Source organism: Phymastichus coffea, unplaced genomic scaffold (assembly GCF_024137745.1).
Source record: "Phymastichus coffea isolate CEN01 unplaced genomic scaffold, Cenicafe_Pcof_1.1 PCOF00020, whole genome shotgun sequence".
Classification (NCBI taxonomy): domain Eukaryota; kingdom Metazoa; phylum Arthropoda; class Insecta; order Hymenoptera; family Eulophidae; genus Phymastichus; species Phymastichus coffea.
Window position 1 is genome coordinate 559,590 of NW_026706831.1, and position 25,769 is coordinate 585,358.

Consider the following 25,769-nt stretch of genomic DNA (forward strand, 5'->3'; position numbering starts at 1 on the left):
TTTCCGCTTATGTCTTATTCGTTGTTTTATTTATTTTTTCATCTCGGTACATGTCCGACGCCCAACGTCCGAAAGCTCTTATGTAGAAAGTCCTGAAATCGCAAGCAGCAAAAATTGTTTCTAAAAATGTTGCAGCAATATACGTTTTGCAAAAACATTATATGTATTTGATTACATTATAGAATATACTAAAATTATTCGTATTGAGTTTTGGAAGACGGGGATGGTCTTTTTTGGGACCATGTATGTATACATACATATCAATATTCGATGTTTTTTATAGCAAAATTTGGCGTGTAAAATATAGACAAAAGTGTCGAAAAATTCTAGAGTAATCCTTAACATCGAAAATATTTTTTCGAGGTCAAAGGAATCCTTTCATCAGTTTCTCTATTTTTCTTGTATTCAATGCACTATAAGACATACTTATAGACAAATTTGAAGTTGAAACGATAAAAAATACGAATTTCACCTAAAATATGTGACTGCCAATGTTAATTAACTTTAACCTTAACCTGTCAATGGTCAATGGTCATAGTTTATTTATGGAATTAGACACTGTTGCTTCCTGTGGTCTTATCAGTTCGCATATTGTGCGAAATTTTAAAGGTTATTTTTCATTATAGAAAATTGATACACTTCATAAGTTATTTTCACCATACTTTAAATTATATTGGTCGAACTTTAGCAGATGTTACTCTTGGTAAAATAACTTATCTATTGAACCTTTACGTAATAGAAGGTGATTACGACTTAATATTAGGTGTAACATCCACGTCCAAATAGTAAATCGAAATCACCTTCTATTACGTAAAATTTTAATATGCAAGTTGTTTTGCCAAGAGTAAACATCTACTAAAGTCCGACCAATACAATTCAAAGTATGGTGAGAATAACTTATGAAGTGTATCAGTTTTCTGTAAGGCTCTCTCCAGATAAGATCCGAGGGTCAGAAAACCACGCGGTATTTTGCCATAGTCCGCTGTTTCACTCTGTTCCTATTCTGTACTAACAATAGTTAAAAGCAATCTGTCAATAGCGTTGTGATACGTCGGGGTCAGAATAAGTAAACACAGTTGATTAGAAGAAAAACAGTGTTAAATAAAAATAATGTTGATCTATAAAACTACACAAAATAACAATAACAATAAAGAAGTTAATTTCGTAAATTAATTAGTTACTTTCTTCTAATCAACTGTGTTTACATGTTCCGACCTCGACATATCATAACGTTAGGGTCTGTCTCCATAGGGCCTGCCTGAGTCCGTCCGAGCCGGCCGAGATTTTTTATGGGCACGCCATCTCTATAATTTCGTATCCAATGGCGAGTTTCATAGTGAATGGCTGCGTTTACATAAACGAGCCCGATCGGACGCAGCCAATACGAGAAACGCATGAACACGAAATTATAGAGATGGCGTGCCCATAAAAAATCTCGGCCGGCTCGGACGGACTCAGGCAGGCCCTATGGAGACAGACCCTTATTGCCAGATTGCTTTTAGCTATTGTTAGTACAGAATTGGAACAGAGCGAAACAGCGGACTGTGGCAAAATATCGCGCGGTTTTTGACAATTTGATCCTTGAATCTTATTTGGAGAGAGCCTAATGAAAAATTCAAAATTTGTGCCTTCCGAGACGGTCAATATTTTCAACTTTGATTAGTACACCGCGGTACCGTACTGCGTGAAGCGCGCTCTGATTGTACCGTACACGTACCAAAAGTTATAAAATCCCGCTCCTGCTAGACCTGGAAAGGCCTTACCTATGTTCTGTCTAACAATATCGAACGATACATCGAATACCTTAATGACTCCACAGCAGCAGAGAAATTTATATATATATAAACATACAGGCCAAATGCAGCGGCAACAGCGCAGCCGCTATGTAGTATATATATGCGTTATGTATGTATAAAGTACATCGTATACGAGGAACGAGTTTGTATGGGCGGATGTATTTGTATATGCGTCTGTCCGTTACACGCACACTTGCATGGCTTTATCGCGCGCATATCGCCAAGATGTCGGGGGATGTTTTGCGGAACGTGCAGCGGCTGCTTTTACGAGTTCATTCGTGCAATGAGTCGTCGCTCGAGCACGCCTCGAGTCTTCGCCAAATCATAGTTATGGTTTAAGGCTACTATAAGAAAGTGCGTAGCTTGCCAAACGGAATCAAGTGCTGCGAGAGTGCCTACTCTTGCGAGTCTTAAAACGCCTCCCACATTTTTGCTCAGCATTTAGTCTTTTGCTTACAATCGCTGTTAGCTAAATATCTTTCTCTCTTGTACGTATGTTAAATTTTCCGAAACCATCAAATCAAACCTATAAACCTCAGCTTCTATATATACAGTGTACATCTACGTACATCCTACGGCCTACCGCAAGTCCATCAGTTATTCAGTGTTCAGGTTTAGCCTTTGTGCGCGAGATATCACTACTGAATTATATTCTTGTCCCACGAACGGTTACAACGATTTTGTGTTCGGCAAGGCAAAAACAACACTCAACTATATAGCCTATGACCGGATATGCTGAGGTTGGTGACAACAGTTTGAAAAAGGCAAATAAGACAGACCGTCAAGTATAGTATCGTGTTCTCGCACGCACGACTTTCATCTCATCTCTGATCCAAAAACAAAGGTCAGCGCTCAAGCATACACCGAGAGTTAACGTAGCACCGGCTGTAGTTAAGAAAAATAGCGAGAATTTATTCGCTTCAGTCATTGCCAAGACCCTCGTTTTCTCGGCCTATGACTCTTAGGAACCGCGGTCTTTCATGGAATATAGCTAAGACGGAATAAGAGATAGTGCGAGACTACGAGAGAACAACGAGAACAAGCGAAAGAAAGAGAGAGAGAGAGAGAGAGAGAGGGAGAGAGGGAGAGAGAGAGAGAAAGAGAGAAAGAGAGAGAGAGACTGATGCAAAGTGCGTATAGCACGTTTCGACTGCCAGGCTTTTCCACGATACTCGCACCAAAAGGCGGCTATTCTTGATCATCTACTCTCTACTCTTCCTTTGGACGTCGTTGTCTCCGTCGACAGTGCAATTCACACGCACCGCAATCTTCATCGATAAAATAAAGATTTCGAGCATCGTCTTGTTTATCAAGGTTAGAACATTTTTTTTACATTTTTCTGCATTTTGCATTTGGCTTCTTTTTATACTTCCTTTCAGATTTTATATTTGTAATATGCTATCACACTAATTTCAGTTTACAAAGTAATTGGTTTATTTAAAATATTACTCACATGAATGCAGTCTTAAAAATAGTAACTCCTAAAATTAATTAATTCCATGTTCAACTAAACCTTAACAAAGAAGCTTGATTTTTGTTGATTTAAATAATTTGAATAAACCAATTGAAACTTTATCTTGGTATTTGCAGAGCTGTAAGCAAGATTCTCGCTTTGAAGGAAGAGGAATGGGTGCAAAGACCAGCACCATTACACAAAATACTAGTGGCAATGGCCAATCTACCACAGGAGCAAATGAAACCACTATGCCAGGTTTTCCAACTCTACGTTCATTACCAGGTGGAGTTGGAATGCTACAGCATCAGCAAGCTAATCAATCTCAATCATCGAGAGTATCAGCCGATAGTAGACAAAGAGCAAGATCTTTGAGTTCTGTTCCTGATTTATCTGCTGATCAAGGTGCTCTTGCTTCGGCAGTAGGTGTAGGCCAAGTCTTAGGACTACCACAATTAGACGGAGAAGATTTAGATGAGGAAAGTAGTAGAGTTTACGCCGCACATAGTTTGCCTTCTCACATTTGGTCCCTAAATGGTAAGTAAGGTTCAACTTTTATAAAAATCAGTAGAAAGTTGAATGTAATTATTGATGTTAATATATATTATGAAATTTTATTTATGAATTTTATGCAATATTTTTAATCAATTTGTTATAATTTTATCTTATTTTTCTTATTTTTACTTATTTCTACTAAATAAACAAAAGTTGTATTTGTAAGCTTGGTTCTTGATTCTATATTTATTCTTTTACGTTGCTGTGGTGCAATATTTGTAACCATTGCTAAATCAATGGTGATGTAATTATTTTATATTTACAATGTTGATAGCAGTTTGATAGGTAAATGTCAATATCATTTCATTTTTAATAGTATCAGGTTAATCTATATAAGATTTTCCTATTTAAAAGGATTGTTCTACTGGGGTCATATTGAGGTTATGTTTGTAAAATTCCGCTCACTAGGGAATCTGCACGAAATGCCAAACACATGAGCACTTGAAAAAAGATGAAATAGGAGAAGGGGCTAAGTGTGGTAGGTAAATCAAATGCGGAGAGTAGAGAAGTAAATAATTGTGGGTAGAACAAGGGTCACAGGAGGGGAGTTTGTTTTGGTGCGCGTTGCTGGAGTAGTTGGCTTGGTAACCGGCAATCGATGGATAATCTTACCAAGTGTGAAAGTTCTTTTTATTTCTCTAAATGTTTCGCTTTATTGTATTATGATACTAAATAAATGAATAATATGCAATGTCAGCTGAAACGCTGACGTTTTCTTGAACATTGCAATGGGTGAATTAGTTATATTGTGTTTTACTATGGGAGTAATAATAAGTTCGTGTTTGCATGAATCTGAAACAGAGGTTGTACCTGCGCACGCGGTTAGACGAGTCTTTTATGGTATTTTTTTTTCTCATATAATATGACTACACTTTAACCTTTAGAGGGCCGGGATTTTCAGGGGCATATCGCCCTCAGAAAACTGGTATAAAAAATATCTTATATTATTGGTTGATCATAGGGAAAGTGTCAATCGGGGGTAGCGTCAATATATTGATTCTCCGGCCCTCTAAAGGTTAATCAGTTCGTTAACGGCTAATGTTATTCCATTGCATTCTTCATTTTTTTTCAGGTTTGAAATGTCCAGTATGTTCAAAATTTATTTTGCCAGATGACATAGAATGTCACCTGGTTATGTGTTTAACTAAGCCTCGTCTTAGCTATAATGGTAAGTTTCATAATATATTTTCCATAATAATAGCTACATTAATAACATTGTTTTTTATGCATGTTTATTTGAGATTAAAACTAGATAACTATAGAATAGGATTTAAATGCATTCTTTAATTTATTACATTTTTAGATTAAATATATGAATGCAAATAAAACGATATCTAATTTACATAATATTCACTGACAAATGTATAGTAATATACTGAAAATTGTATAATTCAAATCAAGGATTCTAGGTGACTGACCTTAATGAAGGTTGAACTTAAAATTCTGAAGGTTTTCAAGTTTTTGTAGAAGCTAATTTATTATAATTGACATTTATTGAAAAAGATTTAAAAATTACTAGGATGTGATCTAGGAGTGTTCAATATTGAGGTTGTTATATTGAGCTGAATTTAACTATCTTTGCCAATTATGCGCAGTTTTTTTGAAATTTTTCCATAGTGATTTTTGTCGATTTCCTGCTGAGTTTATTCATCCTTATATATCTTACTTGTGCTGTTAATGCAAATAGCATAAATGCTCCATGTATAGTTTACAGACAGTCAGTGGCAGAATTAATAACTTTTTGCTTGCAAAATACATTGTATTAAAACATTATGTATTTTATAATTTATTTATATAACCTATTGTTTAATTTTTAAAAACCTTTAGATAAGAATTCAAAATTTATTTTGTCAACCAAAAGTGAATTTGTAACACCATTATTAAAGTTTATGTAGTTTAATTTCATTAAATTAAAAGTACCTTTTGGATTAAGTGATATATTTCTATATTAATGATTTATGCCCCATTGTAGTAGCGTTGTATCCTGTTTTAAGTTGTCTTATCCTAAACTGTATACCAAGCATATAATATAGTACATTACGATACAAGTGCGGGAAAATAGATTCTGGGCTCGTGTGGCGTTTATGCCCGAGCGAACCGAAGGTGGAAAGGTACACGAGACGAGAAACTCTTTCTCGAACACGTGCCGTACCGTATTTTTTGATACGACGTGTGGAAAGTGCGATTTTCAACGCACGTTTTTTGCCGAGCGTGCAGGAAAAACGCATTTTCCGCACGGAGTGTCGAAAAAACGTTTAATTTAAGAAATGTTGCCACTAACAGAAATGATACCTATATTAAGATATTTGCACTTAATTATTATTATTATTTTATTTTGTAGAGGATGTACTTGCGGATGAAAAGGGAGAGTGTGTTATTTGCTTAGAAGATCTTCAACCTGGTGATGTGATAGCTCGTTTGCCCTGCCTGTGCATATACCACAAAAGGTAGATTTTTTTCTTGTACATATTTAATGTTTTAATGTTTTATTTTAGTCGAGTGAAGTGCAATTAAAATTACATGCATTCCTTTTTTGAACAGTTTTATAAATGTTATTTTATTTTACTATCATAGTTGCATAGACAAATGGTTCCAAGTGAATCGCAGTTGCCCAGAACATCCTGGTGATTGATGTGAACCGAGTGCTTGGGAAAGCAGCGAGGCACTGAAATGATTTGTTACGAAAGTCTATCGACGGCTGCAGCAGGTCAAAAATGTTGCCGTAGCATTGTCATGTGACTAAAAGTGGATACAGGGAACTCAAATCGTGGTTCATGGAAAACAAGCTAGTCAAGGTGGCCACTAGTCCGTGATGTGTTGATAATTTACACGCAAACAAAGATAGCAATTTTTGACGAATTATCTTTTGACCACACATGGTACTGTAAAAAATGATCATAAAAGACAGTTACGTACGAATTCAAATCGTCAAATACTACTACTCATAAATCTAAGAGACATTGGAAAGAATCGCCATAAGATTCAATGATACAAGTTATTATCTTAACGTCGTATCTATGATTAATTATTCTCTTTCTGCTAACGCTTTCATAAAGAAACAAAATTGAACAAAAAATACATTGTTTATTGTATATTTCTGAAATATTTGTAGATTTCCATTATTAATCAGTTCGTTATGAAGTTTTATTGATATTCAGTCAACTCCACTGAGCGCTTTAGTGAGACGGTGAATACATTATTAATATTACTATTATTATTACCACTTTCATTATTTCTATTACTGCGATTACTGTTAAATGTTATTATTATTACTTTTATTATTATTATTATTATTATTATTATTATTATTATTATTATTATTATTATTATTATTATTATTATTATTATTATTATGTATTATCGATTTATTCATGGCGAGAAGAAAGGGATCAGAACAAAGTTTAGTCGTGTAAACTGCTCAGAAAGTAGGTGAGCTGTGTAAGATAAGTTAGTTATGTATTTTTAGCTTTTAATAATTTGACTTCAAGACCGTTTTCTGTTGTCTGTTGGGGCACGAGTACTAGAAAGGATATTTTTGATACTTTCATAAAAGGGGAACCAGAATCCGTAAGAATCATGATTATACGTTGTTAGTGTAATACAAAAATTCACCTTTGACCTTTGGCAATATCCGAGGCAGAAATATGTTATTGTTTATGCATTTTCTTTTGGAAGTGAATGTTTGAAACATTGACGATCAATACGCGACCCTGAATCAAAGCGCAAATTCCCCATTTTTCATTTATTCTTGAATGAGAAATATAATGAGATTTAAATAATGATATGTAAATAATAAATTGTAGAGATATTATTAAGAAAACCATCGGAAAACTGCAGAAAAATACAATACCTTCTCACTTTATTCAAGATGTTACTGATATCAACGCGTAATAGTTCAAACATGTTTTCCTCTAAAAGAAAATCATTGCTTACATTCAAGCATGCTCAAATCTTCGGGTAATTTGAAAGTTCGTCATTGACCCTGAAGTTATCGGTATATGATGGAGGAGTTTATTAATTTTACATGAGAAGTTGAATGCTGCGTGCGATTATTGTATAAACATTAATAAATTTTGTCGTTTGTAAATATTAAACTACGTTATACTCAATATTTCCTAAGTTGAATGTCCATATAGAATAATTATATTTATAATATAATTAACAAATAATTAAATCATTAGTCTGCATTTAATATTGAACAAAATACACAGGTAAGTTTCTGAAAATCACTATGCCCTGGGTGATTTGAAAGATAAAACTACAAAATATAAAAAATTTTTTTGAGATGGCCGATATTACAAAAATATATAGAATAAGTGTACCTCATTAGTTGTTTATCTCATAAGATAATCTGTTGTTGAAAAAAATTACACGATAGATATGAATCTAATTTTTTTGAATAAGGCAATTTATTTTTTAATTTGAGAAAATATTAGTTAAGAACAGAAATGTTTAATTAATTGAAGTTCCTATGTAATTAAATTAATGAAGTACAATTACAAAACAACATGCTTAACGCAACTACATCTCGTGCTACATCCTTTCTTGCAATTACAACTCATGTCCTTCAAAAAGTCTTAGTACAACATCCTTTCGACCGTAAATAGGCTCTAGATTACCTTCTTTTAGTACCCAACCCCACTCTTCAGGATTAAGCTCGATAGCCAACCAATCTTATATTTTAAAATAAACGCGGTATACATGCTGAATCCGTTGGAGGTAACGAAACTGATTGAAATGATTTGTTATGGGATTTTTTATTGAACAATCGATACCGTAATTCATTTAAATTTAAATTATTGTATGTTCTACTATACATAGCTGCAATAATTGAAAGACTAGCATTTTCTATTTCTTTTTTGTCAGCGTCCTTGTCATTGAAAATTAGAGCTTTTTCTACAATATTCTCATTATCACTAAGTAATTTTATTATTTTAGTTTTCCCGTAACCGTAAAAAGCCGAGGTAGTATCACAGCCAGTCATTGCATGTATAAATCCTACTAAATATTTTAAATTTGGGCAAGTAAAACTGTCACAGCTATACAATTTTTCTTCAATAGTCCCTTTACTTGGTTTCAAAAAATAAAGTTTCCTATCACTCTAGGCAAGTAATGTTAGAATAACTAAAATGTCAAAATCTTTCAGCTATTATAATAGCTAGTTTTTCATCGGTCGCTATTTCTAATGCCGTTTCCACAATCATTCTATCAGCGTCTTCAACGACTTGTTTTGTTCTGTAACCGGTCTGTTCTAACTATCCGTAATTTCTCAATAAATCTTTTTTTTGTTCTGTTCATTGGCGAAAAAATTTTCTTGTGCAACACTGGCTATCATTTTCAATTCAAAAAATTATTGTAGTAGAGTATTTTAATTGCCTATGCTGCCGCTCTATAATGTTGGTTGATTTTTCTTTTGCATCTGGGTACTCATAAAAAATTATACAACTATTGTCTGTAATTTTTAAGGATTTCTACGTAACAATTCATGATCTCATCATAAGTTACATCTTTCGGCCACACTACTTTATGCATTAAGAAAACCTCCGTCGATAACATCGATATAATTATGTGGCATTTCATTCAGTGGTGTAAAAGCGTCATATAATTTTGATTTCTCGGTTTTGCGAAAAAAAGTGTTGTTAAAAATAGATAATGGGAATGGCGCTAACTCGTTTTCAAAATAACTTCGTAGTTCGGCCTTTTTATCCATACGTGCATTATCCTTTTAAAAATTAGATTCGAATTAATAATTACTTCTTTTCCAATGATTTTTATAGCGTTGGCACTTTGCAAAGATACGACTCGATGCGCTCGTTTAAATTAAAAATTTCTAAATTCTATAATGCCCTCTATTAAATTTAACCCTATATTTTTGCTAACATATAGACGTTGACTTTGTCATTGCCTTCTCTACCCGACGTTATACAAGTTACTTTATTTGATCTTGGAAAAGGATTGTAGGTTATAAAAAATTCGAATAATTTTCTAAATCTTCAGCGTCACGTTCAATTCTGCTGGGTCGAGCATTTATATACTGTTCTGACGAAGCAAAAGTAACGTTATAAAAAGAATGAATAACGTCGGTAAGAGCAGCTAACGATGGCATATTTAAAATAAATTTTGCTAGCACAGCCTCACTTACACCTCTCCCGCGTGTTAAAAGACCTCTTGTTTTTATGCAACGTATCAATATTTGCTCGATGGCCATATCCGACTAGATCCCACAATATTTTTCTAATCTTCTAACCGTGAAATATCCTTCCTTTAGAAACTTTTCATATTCCGTTTGTCCATTTTTTTCGAATTGATATAAATTCTGATGGTATATGTGGGCAGATTCTGCATGATTGAAATGTCCGGTCGCATGAAAGAAAAGAAGCATCTTACGCACAATGTGCAAATGTAACTCCCAATTACCTAACCGCTCAGCTTCTATAAATTGTTTCACTAAGGTAACTAAATCATAATAAACGCTCTAAAGTTTTACAGTTGGTCCTCTTTTTTTTAAATTTTCAAAGTGATTGACAAATTTTACATCTGTTTTTACGAATTTTTCATCGTCAATTTTATTTATTATGTTATTGAAATCGCCTAGAATTTCAGTAAATAACTTTTCGATACTCCGTGCGCAAAGTGCGTCTTTCCTACATTCGGTAGAAAACGTGCGTTGAAAATCACACTTTCCATACGTCATATAAAAAAATACGGTACGGCACATGTTCGGGAAAGAGTTTCTCGTCTCGTGTACCTTTCCACCCTCACCTCGCTCGGGTGTAAACGCCACACGAGACAAGAATCTACTTTCCCGCACTTGTATCGTAATGTACTATATCTTCGTCTGCCGTCCAGTCTATATTAAAATGAATTAATCGACCTAAAGCTAAATGTGACAATGTATGTCCCTTTATGGATCGACTATAAAAATTTTGTCAATTGATTTTTCGGCGTAAATTTTGCTAAATAGATCTCGGAGGCCGCTGCCATTTATAATGAAATCGATTGATTTTAAGAAAGAAAAGAGCAAATGTAAGCCATCTAAGCTTGTATGCACATAAGTTAAGTCGCCCTTATTCCAACATACTTGTGAAATTCGTCTAGCTTTACGAAATTGTGGTTCGTCAAAGATGACAAATATATCTTTCTGACCAAGCAGTTTACGTTTGTCTTCGGCCATCCGTAAAGCAGTAAACAAAGTATCATAATCGCTAGTCGGATTATTAATGATAATGGGATGAATCTAATTTTACTTTTAGCATAATGTTGATGTTGCATAACATGTTCCATAAACCCGTTCCAGCCCTTAAAATTTTTTGGATATTTAATTTTCCCGAATAACCATGGTAAATTTGTGGCGCGTATTTTTACTACGTGATCGACTTTAGAGAACATATTTAAATCGAGTACATCAACATTTTTCAATACCTTTTTACATTCGTATTATTTTATATATTTTAAATTAATTTTACCAAATTTACCTAAATCGAATGATTTCGGTAGTTTTTTCAACTGTAGCACCCATTCACTCGCAGAAACTACATTTGCAGGTGTAAGTATATCTATACCGCCTTCTACATGAAAAGTATTTCATCCTTCAATTGTTCGTATGTCATGGTCAGCGTTGTCAAAAACCATCTGGATGAAATCATCTTCATAGGTTTCTTTTTTCCCTCACTTCCCGAATGATTTAATCATGAAGCTTCAAATAAACGAATTTCATCATACGATGCACATAGGTCTGCAGCATTCAAAGTTTGTACAAGCTCCCAGGACCCATAAAGTTTGTCAAACATAGCATCGAATCCGATAAGGATAGGTGATAAAAATTGATCTCAGACGAGTAGCAGAAATAATTATGTGTGCTAGAGTTACAATTAACGGCTCCAATTCAAGTGGGTTACGTTTGTTTTTGAGAATAATTTCTCTTAATAATAACTAGAGAGACCGCGATATATCACCATTAACCTGATCAACAAAATTCTCTGGCGCAGGATAACTGTCCGTATTGTGAACCTGTTTTCGGATATCTTCGAATAGTATTTTACCTGCTAATTTGCAAATATTATCACGCTCTTCCTGATCATTTAAAGTTTGTTGTTTCTTATACCAACTGTCTCTCCAGCATCAATAAACTTAGAATATGACCATCTTTCGAAGGATGGATAATAATATCACTGTTGAATAATGTATGCAAATGGTCTTTCAAATATTAAATGCCGACGTTACGATTGCCCTCGAAATTTTTTAATATTGCTTTAATATTAAATTGATATTCTTCTTTATTTTCCATAACATACGATGCAATAAATTAAGCTACTTTCGCGGTATTATTGATTCTACCAAGGTGTGATTTCTGGCACCATTTTGCAAATTTTTTAAACAATTGTGTGCCGTGATACATAGCCTCGACTTCAACTAAATCAACAACACTTTTGATACGAGCTAATACTTCGATAGTAAATTTACTTTTCAATACGTCACATTTGTTTATTGTTGATTGCTTAAATTCGTTATTAGTTACACAATCAAGTTTCACGTTTTTCAAAACTTTTTTTTTCTGTCGCTACAAAAATTCACATGACGTATCATTTCTGCAAATAAAACAAAAGTTGCTAAAATCTAACTAATCAACCGTCGTTACATAACGAGTGATACGTAAATGTTTGGCTTTCTGTTTTTCTTTTTCTACCCGTCGTTTATACGCATCGATTTTTGATTGCTATGTATACGCTTTTCCGCAACTCTCGTGAACAGTAATAGATTTTTCACGCTTTACCGTCTAATGTCTATTATCACGTCGTGCTTTACTTGTTTCTAAAACTTTCTTCAAAACCTCATCTTTGATCTCGCGAACGTTGGTCTGCGGTAATATTGATTTATCGCAGAGTAGACAAATCTCCATACTCAGCACTGGATCGTTAGCCATCGTATCAACTGCTGTAACAAAACAAATTAATTTAGTACTATAATTTTTTGTTCCATCAATTGTATGTTCTCACGCGGAAAAATATTAATTATTATTTTATATCTTTTATATATAAATCAATTAATACTATTTGAATTCTATTTCAGTTTGAACGTTTTAAGAAATAAATGTATGTTCAATAATTATAAAATAAATTATTCATGTGAAATTTTAAAAAAAGAACGGTTTGCAATCACAAATTATATAAAATATAAAAATAAAATTCAAACTACTATATACTTACCCACGCGAAGAATAGGTAAAATAGATTCTATAAAGCCACTCCCTGATGCACTGGTTCCAGGTGGACGCACGCATAGCCTATCGGCTTGGCTTGGCTTGGCTTGGCTTGGCTTGGCTTGGCTTGGCTTGGCTTGGCTTGGCTTGGCTTGTCTTGGCTTGTCTTGTCTTGTCTTGTCTTGACTATAGTCAAAATTTCTTAAAATCAAAATTTATAAATTAGACAAATTGTTTATAATCTAAAGACTTTATAAAGAAATTACAATTTTTATTTTGAAACATGATTAGAATAAATATGAAGTAAGCTCATTCAATAACTGTTATTACTTTTTAACAAATTTCATTATTTCATATGCCTATGAAAAATAGACTAAAATTATACTATCAATAATTATTATGTGAATTATAAGAGTACAGAAAAATAATATGTACTTACCACTAATAATAAATCAGAGCAGATATTAATTGAAACTCCGAAATAATATTCGAAAAGACACTGCCCACACAGCATGACAGGTTACAACAAATGATTCAGTGAATTATTCGAACGAAACCAAGTGAAAATGTTTCTGCGGAACCCGGTAAAAATATTTTAGGGAATAAAACAATGCAATATTTTAAAATGTCGCTAGAAATTTTTCCTGAAATATCACATAAAAAACCTTGCAGAAATCTTGCAGAAACATATCGTAAAATATTTCTAGAAAAGTCGTAAAAAAGTTTTCTGAAACATGTTTTTGAAATAATGAAGCATAGTTGCAGCAATGTGCCCCAGAAAGGTTTATTTGTCCGGTCAAACATTTCGAAGAAACCTTGCAGAAACCTTATAGAAAATTTTCTGAAATGTGTTTTTAAAATAATGAAGCATAGTTGTAGTAATGTTTCTCAAAAAGATTTATTTCTCCGCTCAAACATTTCGAAGAAACCTTGCAAAAACCTTCTAGAAACACATCCTAAAATATTTCTAGAAAAATCGTAAAAAAGTTTTCTGAAACATGTTTTTGAAATAATGAAGCATAGTTGCAGCAATGTGCCCCAGAAAGATTTATTTCTCTGGTCAAACATTTTGGAGAAACCTTGTAGAAATATATCGTAAAATATTTCTAGAAAAGTCGTAAAAAAATTTTGCGAAATGTGTTTTTGAAATAATAGTATAAAGTTGCTGCTATATTTCCCGGAAAGGTTTAATGAAAATCGGAGTTATCATTTTAAAAATCGTACGAGTTGGTTAACATGAAAAAAATTTTGATTAAATCATGGAATTTCATAGTTTAACCCATTAAGGCCCAGGCCAAACCTGGGAAAGATAGCGCCAAACTAACTATGCCAATCGTAGCTAAATCGTAAAAAAAATACCCGTGTTTTTTCTTTTGACATTTTCAATTGTTTATAAAAAATTATTTAAACAAATTATCAAAAAGTTATTATTTTCAAAAAACTGATAGCGGCAATCGATTCTACGGGAAAAAACATGAAAGAAATGTATATAACGTTTTTTTGTCAGACGTCAATTTGTTAGTGTAAAATGGCTATAAACAATTGCAAGTCTGTCAGGTACTTGTGTATACGCCAAATCCCAAGCAAAATCTATTGCCGATAGCGCCAAACTAACTATACCAATCGTAGCTAAATCGAAAAAAAAAATACCCCTGTTTTTTCTTTTGCCGTTTGCAATTGTTTATAAAAAATTATTTAAACAAATTATCAAAAAGTTATTATTTTCAAAAAACTGATAGCGGCAATCGATTCTACGGGAAAAAACATGAAAGAAATGTATATAACGTTTTTTTGTCAGACGTCAATTTGTTTAAGAAAATAGGACAGAAAGCTTTGAATTTTCACAAATTGTACATTTGGAAATTTGACTAACATAGTAATTGTTGGGTTACGAAGTTGCAAAGAGTTTGCAAAATTTTTTTTCTATTGAAACCGTGTTAGAGATCACGTTTGAGTGGCGGGCTAACGGTTTTATGTAATATTATGGATTCAGTTTTCATTACAAAAGTTTTTAGTATATTTGGACATTTCTAGTACATTTATTTTACAGTTATTTGTTTTTGGAACGAATTGACATTTGACAAAAAAACGTTATATACAATTCTTTCATGTTTTTTCCCGTAGAATCGATTGCCGCTATCAGTTTTTTAAAAATAATACCTTTTTGATAATTTGTTTAAATAATTTCTTATAAACAATTGCAAACGGCAAAAGAAAAAACAGGGGTATTTTTTTTTTCGATTTAGCTACGATTGGCATAGTTAGTTTGGCGCTATCGGCAATAGATTTTGCTTGGGATTTGGCGTATACACATTTACCTGACAGACTTGCAATTGTTTATAGCCGTTTTACACTAACAAATTGACGTCTGACAAAAAAACGTTATATACATTTCTTTCATGTTTTTTCCCGTAGAATCGATTGCCACTATCAGTTTTTTGAAAATAATACCTTTTTGATAATTTGTTTAAATAATTTTTTATAAACAATTGAAAATGGCAAAAGAAAAAACACGGGTATTTTTTTTTACGATTTAGCTACGATTGGCATAGTTAGTTTGGCGCTATCTTTCCCAGGTTTGGCCTGGGCCTTAATGGGTTAAACTTTGAAGTATATATAGAAATAATGGCTATTTATTCGGGTAGTTTACTCCTATTAGTAATAAGTCAATTGGTTAATATTAAACCGCCTGTTTATTAAGAATACAATTGACAGACTAACTATAGAAATGTTTTTTTATTAAATGAAATGAATGTTCGTTGCTATGCTCACACTTTTGTTTCTCAACCACGTTCGAATGTTGGTTCGAATGCTCGGTGCGCTCACCACATATACATAAAAAAATCGCGGCAAGTGTCGATGGCTTATTTCCAAGACAGTGTTAATGCAAAAAAGCTTCTAAAATGTGGACTTTTTTAATGAATTATTGAATTGATATTGTTAACTGCAAACCGAATACAAAAATAAACTGTTTTTTTCGAGTTTTCTTTTTTTCTATTTTTTGGCTACAGCCGAGGCAAATTGACAACCTTGAAACAACTTTGAACCATGGCATTTTACTGAAAATTGCACGCTCTACAATATTTTTTCTATACATTTTTCTCGTTTGTTGCGTGGTTCAAGAGTAAATAAGGGAATGGGTCGGAAAAAAGGTCATTTTTGGCACTTTTTTCACTAAAACATTTATTGTGAAAAACGCACCAGGAAATTCGAGGTGCGAACTATGGAGCGTTCATGATATTCCTGAGCGATTCCTGAGAAATTAGATTTAAAATATTGCTAAATCGGCGAATATCAACGTATGGTAAGAATTTCAAAGCATACAATTGTTTTATGTTCGTAGTATACTTAAAATTTCTTTATTTCGCCCATAATAATTCTGATTCGATTTAAATATGAAAGTATATTACTGAATATACACAAGACATGAGCACGTGAAACGCACTTGACGACACTTGTAAGTCAAAAAGTACAAGTATTAGCTACTCTTATAAGACAATGGTGTTCCGAACAACACGACATAAAATAAAAAAAGACGATAGAACATGATGCGCGCAGCTGGCTTGAACGCGTTGATCATAATTATTAAAAAAAAAAGATCGAGCACGAAAAGGAAAATTGGTCATTCTTAGTAATAAATGGGGTTTGAATTTATGTAGCTTACCTGGCTCACGACTGTCGCTAGCCTCCTCGAACGCGGTACGGTCACAATCGAGCGAATAAAAAATATAAACAACGAGCAAATAAACGATTGTAATAAAGCCAGCGAAAAAGGACTACATCTGTCCGAAAGATGTTGTGACGGTCTTTTGACAATTTTAATAGTCGCCTGCGCGCGCTTGAGCCGATGGGGAAAAACTCTCCCCCAGCAGTGTACGCCGAGAAGGAGATTTCCTCGAACATTTCCTAGCGTAACACGTGTTATGAAAAGGAGTATCCCTCAATTTAAAAACAGCAAGTCTGTAGTCACCAGAAAGGCATCTAGAAAGAAAACCGAAGATATAGTAAGCCTGTCGGAGTATAACACCACGCCCCGGCCTTTAGGCCCTTGAAGAGGGGATGGAAAAAGGTCGGAGGAGAGACTGGACTCGTCGCCTTCGGTGGCGCGTCTCAGCAGAGTCCAACATTCAAACACCATTTTTATAAATAAAGTTAAATTAATATTTATAATTTACTTTCGAAATTTATATCACCCTTCGACATTTCCATATACCTTCATCTCACTCTAACAAATGGGCTTGAAGAAGTTTACTTCTATTAATTTCTCTGTGCTCTTCCTATTTTAGAATTTGATTTTTCTTTCAAATAAATTATATATATAATTTTTTGAAACCTAATTTTTAATTATAATTAAGTGATAATAGCAACTTAAATTTGAGTGAGAGTAGCATAGAGAACATAAAATGAGACCTTATGCTATTTTCTTAAATAAATTACTTCTACAATAGAACATTATAATGATGATGTTGAAGCATCCAATATAATAGGAACAAAATTTCAATTTTTGATGTTTATAAACTTTATATAGGTCTACTTTATAAAGTCTATCTTTGAAAATATTTTCTCTGACTTTAAGCTCTAAAATTGGTTGTTTCTTTTCTTGCAATTAATAACTATAACAATGAACTTCTATTTAAATTTCTTCATTATTTAATGTTTCAATGCCAAACAAACTTTAAAGAGTTCCTCAAAACCTCCAGTTTTTGATAGTTATTTTTTTCAAAATTCGATATGTACTTTGGATTATTTAGAAAAAATTTTCTCAACTGTGTATATCGATTTAGAGATCTTAATGTTTATTAGAAAAAATTATCTAAACAAGTTTAGTAAATTAGTCTCGCATCGCGGCATTGATTTTCAATACTTTTTAACGATATTTTCGTTAAGAACTTAAGAAAAACTTCGGTTATAATAACTTTCCGTGTAAAGATTTGAAAATCAATTATAGTTTTAAAATGTACATCATTTAAGGATGAATTGTTCTAATCGTGTTTACTTTCATGATTTTTTAAATAAAATATAAAAAATGTTTTATTTTTTAAATTTAATTTACTTTATTCTAATAGCGAACCTCTAGAATTGCTGGGAACTTATTTTCTTTCAAAATTTTCTAAAGGTGAAACTATCTGATTGTTATCTACGAAGATAAATGATACCGATATATAGAGGGAGTGGCAAGATAAAGATTTATAGATACAGTAAGTCTGAGAATTATTAAATTTTTGTCATAATATTTTATATCGAAAGAAGTGTTTGTCATATCAAAATCTTTTCTTGGTAATGCAAGAAATTTCATTCGATAAAAAATATCATGACAAGGATTTTCTCATACGATAAAAGATTTCTTTTGAATAAAATATCATGGAAGAGATTTTATATGATATATTGTATCACATGAAATTTTACTAATAAAAAAAATTAGTAGATATTTAAAAGTATTTTTGTGGTTATATGCAAAAAACTATAAGTCGATAGTTTAAAAACTATTTTCTGTTTTGTTAATCTGAACATAGTGATGGATAAATTATTGCTACTAGATTTTTATATTACTATTCACATGCAATAAATAACCATAGCTGACTTTGAAATAAGTGAAGTCACCATAAAAACACTTTTCATAAAGTAACATCCGTCATAGCGCGATCCTGTACGAGGAAATTTTCTATATTCTTTTTCAAGCTCTTGTATGTACGATCAAAGGAGAGATAAAACACTTTTTATAGAGATTTATTGACTGGGAAATTTTTTAGAGCATTTTAAATATACGGAATTTTTTCTCGAATTTTCGTGGTTTCAGATCTTAAATGTTATCACTTTATGGTAACTTAACTCGTGCAACTTTCTCTAAATATTGTTTTATCCTTTTATAACCTCGTAAAGGTAAGAAGACAATTGAAACTCGTGTCCATCGGTTGAATAAAACATTTTTTAGAATCTTTATAAGGAAAAGGTATTTTTTTCAATATTTCGTGTTTTCCAATTAAAAGGTGTACGAACCGTCATAGTGACCTTATATGCGGAATGTTCACGAATCTTTTTCCAGATTGTGGTGTGAACGGTTAAAAGAGATGGAAAACTAATGGTAAAAATACAAATAAAAAAATTATTTTCGCTTTTCGAGAAACATTCCTCTAATGCCGTTAGCACCGTTTTTTCTAATAAAGCTATAAAAACCAACAACCAACGAAATTATTCGTTATTTTTTAAGCAATCTCTCTGTTTAGATTGCAAAAATATTAACTCAAATCAAAGGTACTGACATTTAACTGTCAAAAAAACGTGCCATGACGATAATTATCAAAAGTGCTTTCGAATTTTTTTTTCAAATATAATTACAAATATTATTTGTGAAATTTTTTATAGAATCTGATAAAAGACGCTCTTTGCGAAATTTATCATACAATCTAATTAACGAATACCAATGCCAAAATTATTACAAAAATTCTCTTTTAGTCTGATATCAAATCAAAAATAAAAATAAATAAAAATTTATTACACCTCATAAAATTTTACATTTATATATACTTAGTACTAAATATAAGTAACTAATTATCTAGATAATTTCTATTTTTCGTTAACATTAAATTTCTGTAATACGGCCCGCCTTAAATGTAATTACCAAGAGAAGCTGATTATTTATAAAAAAAATCTGCTTATTTATTATTATTGTATATTTAAATGTGATCATATTTTATTATATGATAAATACTATTTTTGTTGTTAATTTAATTTATTCAAATTAACATTGGCTTTGTGACAGGCACGATCGACGCACAATGCACTGTGCAACGTCCAAGGGCGCATGACCAACACCACAATAAGGCCCCAGAGGTACCTACCAACTAAAACCCCTTCTCATGGTTACCAACCCGAAGGTTCTAAACCATAGATGTGAGGTGAGACATGAATGAATAATGATGATGGTGATGAGGTTCTCCAAACTGGGATGGCGTAGCTGCTAATGCTGCGAATAATAGCATTAAACGCACGAATTTTAGTTTATTGGAAGATATTTATGTCGTTAAAGAAGGATTTTAGAGAAACAAAGGCCTCGTTAACTTTGTTTTTACGGTAGTCCAAGTTTGTGTAGTCCAAGAGAGTTTTCTGTCGAAAACCACGCCCAGGTATTTCGCAGAATTACTCCATTGGATCTTATGGCCATCAGTTACCAAGTCTTCTAAAAGGATGGATGTTACGGTGGGAGAAGGTTGCTTCGTACTTCGTCTCATTAAGGTTAAAGCCCCAATTATGGTACCAATTAAGAAGTTTAAGGATGAATTTGTTTACGACAGAGGCGCAGAAATTTTTGCATTTTAATGCATACAATATTTCAATGTCATCAGCATATTGGGCTGTCATTATGTTATTTTGTCTGGGGATGTCATGGCAGTATATGCTGAAGAGAGAGTGTGAGAGCTAGAGCCTTGGGGGATAATCGCTGTTATAGGATGGGGGTCTGGGTGGGTTTTCTAGACTTGGACTCTAAATGTTCTGTCGGAAAGAAAAGATAGGGTTGTGCTAGTTAGTAGTGAGGGCAATTTATCTGGATGAGTTTGAAAATTAGTCCATCGTGCCAGACTCTGTCGAATGCTTGCTTCGCGTCTAAGAGTAATACAGAGCTGTACTGTCTTTTGTTTCTGTTATTAGCTACGAATTCTGCAACCCGGGGGTCCTATTCTGAAAAAAAATTTTGTGGTAAATCAGTTTGTCACTTCAGTTTACCACAGAATTAATCACTTTAGATGTGATAAATGCTTATGACATGTGCTAAAAATTTTTTTCAGAATAGGCCCCGTGCTAAAATTTTTTTTCAGAATAGGTCCCCGGAGGAATTGATGGCAGGTACCGTATTGATGATCGAACCCGTGTTAGAATTCTGGGAGATGTTATTTTTGGTTCCCTTCCTTATTTATCCGTCGTGCATTTTTATAATTTTGCTCCCTTTGCTGTCAAAATGTCTCTTGGTGCAACCACACGCTATCCCACAATCATTTCAGATATATTCTATAAGCATTTACTTTGGCTAAAACAGGAATCTCTGTCGGTAATAAATCTTTCTTTAATACCTGTAGCTGTATACATAACGATTAATGTAATTATTCGTGTATCCATTTGAATGAAGTTTTCATTTTTAGAACAAATTTTAAATACATTAATAAATTTATTGGTCGTAAAATAAAATTGATTGTTTTTACTTTATACGTTAAATTTATAAAATTATATAACTAGACATAAAAATGTTTAGTCGTTTTGTTATGATTATACCTTGGTTGGTTATTTTGTTGGATGAATTCATGAAAAGAGATTTTTATGAATAATGAGCGAATGCTTTGTTAGAGATCCATCCGTCATTTATCAGGCTTGGTTACCCAGGCAAACATGAGTTGTCTGGAATGTTGACTTGAACTATCCATTTTGAAGATATCTTAACGTCAAGTAGTAAAGATAACATAATGTTATATTAGAGAGGAGTTTTTAAAAAAAATTTGTTTATGAAATCTTAGTCATCAATTTAAAGTTCACTTCAAAGATGTCTACAGAAAGATATCTTAATAGTACATTACAAGTGCGGGAAAGTAGATTCTTGTCTCGTGTGGCGTTTACGCCTGAGCGAAGCGAGAACGATATCAGATTCACTGATATCGTTATCTCTTGCGTTCTCAGTTACATCAATATTTACATATACGTGGCTGTTTTCGTCTTGCTCATTTACAAGATTTAGAGTTTCGTTGTTGTTATGAAAGGGTGGAAATTCTTCCTCTTCGTCCTCCTTTTGACTACTTTCTTCATTAGTACTGTTTTCTTCACAATTCAGTTGCGCGTCATCATTGTCATTCATCACATTTAACAATGCTAGATTATCATTCGGCGACGACGTTTGTAATAACTGTGGATTGATCAGTATATCTTCAGTGATAACCTCAAAATGATTGGTTTCTATGAAATCAAACGTTGTGAATGTTATTTAAAAATTGAACTGTGAAACGCATCACATTGTTAACTTTTTACATATTTATTACTTGAGAAAAGCTACAAAATTACCAATGGAGATGAATTCACGGTTTAGATTATTGTTATTTTCCGTTAATAGTAAGATGGCAGAACTAGAACGTTTGACACGATTATTAGTAGCTGATGTTGTGGGGTTACTGATGGACGTATATTAACTGGAAAAATTATAAAAAAATTATAAATCGTTATAAAACTTACAAGTACTGCGTGAAAAAAATTGGTTTTCTTACGTGAATTCTGTGGTCGGAACTTGATATTTAGAAAAATAGGTTTAACTATAGGCTGTCGTTGCGAAGCAATTATCGGAACATTGAGAGGGGGATGTAGGATTTCTATATTCTTCACACAATGGAGCTGTCATTCTCGGTGTTATTGAAAATCGGACTTGCCGATTTCCTTTGGGTGTTGAGTAAGGGCTTGTTATACCTGGAAAAAAAATGAAATGACTAGATAATTCATTGATGCCACAATTTAATCAATACTGAATTATTGTTTATCACTGTATCACTCAGTCTATCACTGTAATGACTGGCTACAAGCTATTCGTTTTAGCCTATAATAATTTGACTACGAGAGAAATCAGCCTGAAGAGGTCAGCAAATGTACTGATGATACGTTGCTGAATATAATTAAAACTAAGTAAATTTCCAGCTCTCACTATTTCCCTTCTTTCCATTATTACAAATTTTATCATTTAAGAAAACTATAAGGGAATCAAGACAGTATGTTACGTATTAGATGACAGTTTTGTATTTAATGAAATATTTGTAGCTATAAGTTTATTATGGGGGCGTTCGTTAACTCGATTTAAAACTTGTGCTAAAATATTCCTCCCATTTTAACTAATTTTCCTATAAGACCTAGATAACTTTCAAATTCCGCAGCACTAAATTAATCTATAGTTTACCAAATCTCATCGAATCATCGAATCATCTGGCAAATGAACTAAATTATGAACATTGAAACTGACATGTATTTCTCCATACAAATGAATCATTTCATCTATGTAAAATATAAATTCAGTCTTAGCAACTTTATTTAGCTATATACATTTTTCAGAATCACTCAAAATCCGTGCTCCTGTATGTAAAGAGTTGAAATGAATCATTCCCTCATTATTAATATACTTTGAAAAAATAACAAGATCAGTATATAAAACTAGCATTCTCACTTAAGTGAATTTGAAATATTTTAAAACATCAAAACTCCTACGTTTTCGAGCAAAATCATTTGGCATCCATTCCCGTAAATTACAATAGTTGTTATTTAACATAACTTTCAGCTGTCCATGATGAACTTTTACTATTTCTTCAATAAATAATTTAGTATGTTTTAACCAACACCTGAATATAAATGATGTATTAGATCTAATGGAACTTGAGATTCTAAACTTACTACTCCTTCCAAAGGTGAAATTATATTTTTATATTTTTCTGGAAGATTTTCTCTAAAATTTCCATTAGTCCGAGGACGAGAAAAGTTGTCTAAAAAAAATCATCTTTTATTCATGGTTTTACCTTTTTGAACACATTTTCCATACCCGGAATTATACATTGGAGAACACATTATAAAATTCGTAGCCAGTGTATCAGCTACAATAGCATTTATAAAAACTTTATATTGACAATTATTAAAAACAAAGCCTTCGTAGTTTAAGTTTAAATATTCTTCGATAAAACATTGTAAAAAAGTATTACTTTTTGGTTTTCGTATTCCATGATACACACCTATCATAAGCGGTTCACTAAACACGTTCGATTTAATTATTTTACCCAAAATAGGCCAGACCTGATTATTTGAACTTTAGCATCAGATAAGCCATAAACATGAATATTTAAAATAATTTCAACTGGTATACTTTTTTGATCAACACAATTAAAATGAATTTTTAAAGCTTTTTCAAGGCCATAATGAACGTAAGTACCCGAATCAAGTTTTTCAACGTTATAAACATTAATTTTTTTTAATGGTTTCGTTTAAAGTTCTTGCATTTGCAGGTAATTCACTGTAATCAAAATATTTTAAACCCAACCCTTCAATAAACTAGAGACAGCATTTTCTGATATACAATATTGAACATTCTAAAAAGTTAAAAGTGCTTTTAAATCTTTAAATGAATCAAAACAATTATTTGTTTTCTTAAATTTTACTTCACACAAATCATCTGATAAACTGTCATAACTGAGACTTGAATCTAATGAGAGATCACTTACATCACTCAATCGACTATCCTCATTAATGTCAATATGTTGATCATTGAAAATATTACAATTTGAATCTGTTATTCCACGACTTTCATTTGCGTTTTGAATTATGTGAGCCAATTTTTCTCCTAAAAAATCCGTGAGGGAGTTGTCGGGGTTATTTACGTTATTTATACTTTTAATACCATTAGGATTTTCGTTTGAGCAGATTGAATTTTCGAAATTATTAGTAGCATTAGTACAAATAAATGATTATTTTTACCGGTACTAATGATCACCATTTTACAATCTTCTAAAATAGCATCTAATCTACGTTCAATAGTGAATAATAATAATAATAAAATTTGCTACTTTGCTGAGATGTATAACGGCAGCGGGGATGGCAAAGGACGATCACTGAAATAATTTTCTGACCTGAGCTTTCTAGCTGATAGACATCTTGAAAGATAATTTTTATCTTTTAGAAGATGTTTTTGTGACATTTTAAAAATTATCTTCACGATACCTGTAAGATGTCAAATAACCAAAGTCGTTATGAATATTAATTTTAGAGGGTCTCTGAGACAGACTTGTGAATCTGACGCCCAAAAAAATTTTTTAATCATATTTTTGAGTTTTCATGAGCTAAAACGTTTTCTCCTTTTTTCCAGATTATGTCTCCGCTTGAAATTTTATTTCCGGATTTTCCGTTTTTAAGAAAATTTCGAAAAAAATCGGGCGTTCGTACAGCGCGCAAAATGCATTAAACATTTTTCTTCTGTTTAAAAAGAAATAATATCGATAGCGGATGATAGCTCCTTATTCCCGGATTACGAAACAATTTTTCTTTTGTCGATTTTCTATCCAAAATTGAGGAAAATGTAAAAATTAGTAATATGCGGCAGTTAGTCGATAAAATAGGTCAAACGTTTGCTAATCACCAGATATCCCTATAAGTTCTACATTGCGTAATTATAATAATAAGTAATTCAAAATCTACTCAATAAACCATTCACATTTTATGTACATATACATAAATAATTTTTTCTAAGGTTTTCTATAAGTTTGTCAACATGCCAATTTTATAATTAATATTTTAACTATATAAAATAACATAATTCTGAACAAAGTAATAAAAAAATTGAATTGACTAGTTAAAATTGAAAAAAACAATCATTGATAAAAAACTTATAGCTTAGTTTTATATTTGTTGAATTATTTAATAACGAACTTAATTTTACTTCCATTCTTCTTAACAATATAAAGTAATAATCCATTAGTAGCATATTATAAAAATACTTCAATATACAGGTCAGGTTAAAATAAACTATATTTGCGTTTTGTCAAAAATATATTTGTTTCAACGTAGCAACAATTTTGCTAATTTTGTGGATAATGATTACGATTCGGTATTTGCATTAAAAAATATAAATAATCTAACCTTATTGTTTTATAGTTTTTAATATATTTTATAATACGACATAGTGTTCACAATGTTTATCTATAAATATTGTATATGTAACATAAGCAAGGAAAAATAAATTATATATTATTATTATATTATATATTTA

The 25,769-nt window shown here is 32.1% G+C and overlaps 1 protein-coding gene and 1 long non-coding RNA gene across 4 annotated transcripts; one reads left to right on the forward strand and one right to left on the reverse strand.

Moving 5' to 3' along the window:
• Window positions 1-1,987: 1,987 nt before the first annotated feature.
• On the forward strand, window positions 1,988-6,948 carry LOC131675410 (E3 ubiquitin-protein ligase ZNRF2). 3 transcript variants are annotated; one of them, XM_058954388.1, is made up of 7 exons: window positions 1,988-2,284; window positions 2,351-3,110; window positions 3,387-3,786; window positions 4,606-4,644; window positions 4,877-4,972; window positions 6,146-6,251; window positions 6,379-6,948. In XM_058954388.1, exons 3-7 carry the CDS (start codon window positions 3,423-3,425, stop codon window positions 6,434-6,436), a joined length of 663 nt encoding a protein of 220 aa, XP_058810371.1. In that variant the 5' UTR covers window positions 1,988-2,284; window positions 2,351-3,110; window positions 3,387-3,422; the 3' UTR covers window positions 6,437-6,948. The 3 variants fall into 3 exon arrangements, with proteins under 3 accessions (XP_058810371.1, XP_058810370.1, XP_058810372.1); XM_058954387.1 differs by having other exon boundaries at window positions 1,988-3,110; XM_058954389.1 differs by lacking the exon at window positions 4,606-4,644 and having other exon boundaries at window positions 1,993-3,110.
• Window positions 6,949-21,265: 14,317 nt separating this feature from the next.
• LOC131675373 (uncharacterized) lies at window positions 21,266-22,501 on the reverse strand. The gene is made up of 3 exons (XR_009303051.1): window positions 22,246-22,501; window positions 22,046-22,170; window positions 21,266-21,940 (listed from the first exon to the last, which is right to left on the reverse strand). It is a non-coding gene; the product is annotated as an uncharacterized LOC131675373 (long non-coding RNA).
• Window positions 22,502-25,769: the final 3,268 nt, after the last annotated feature.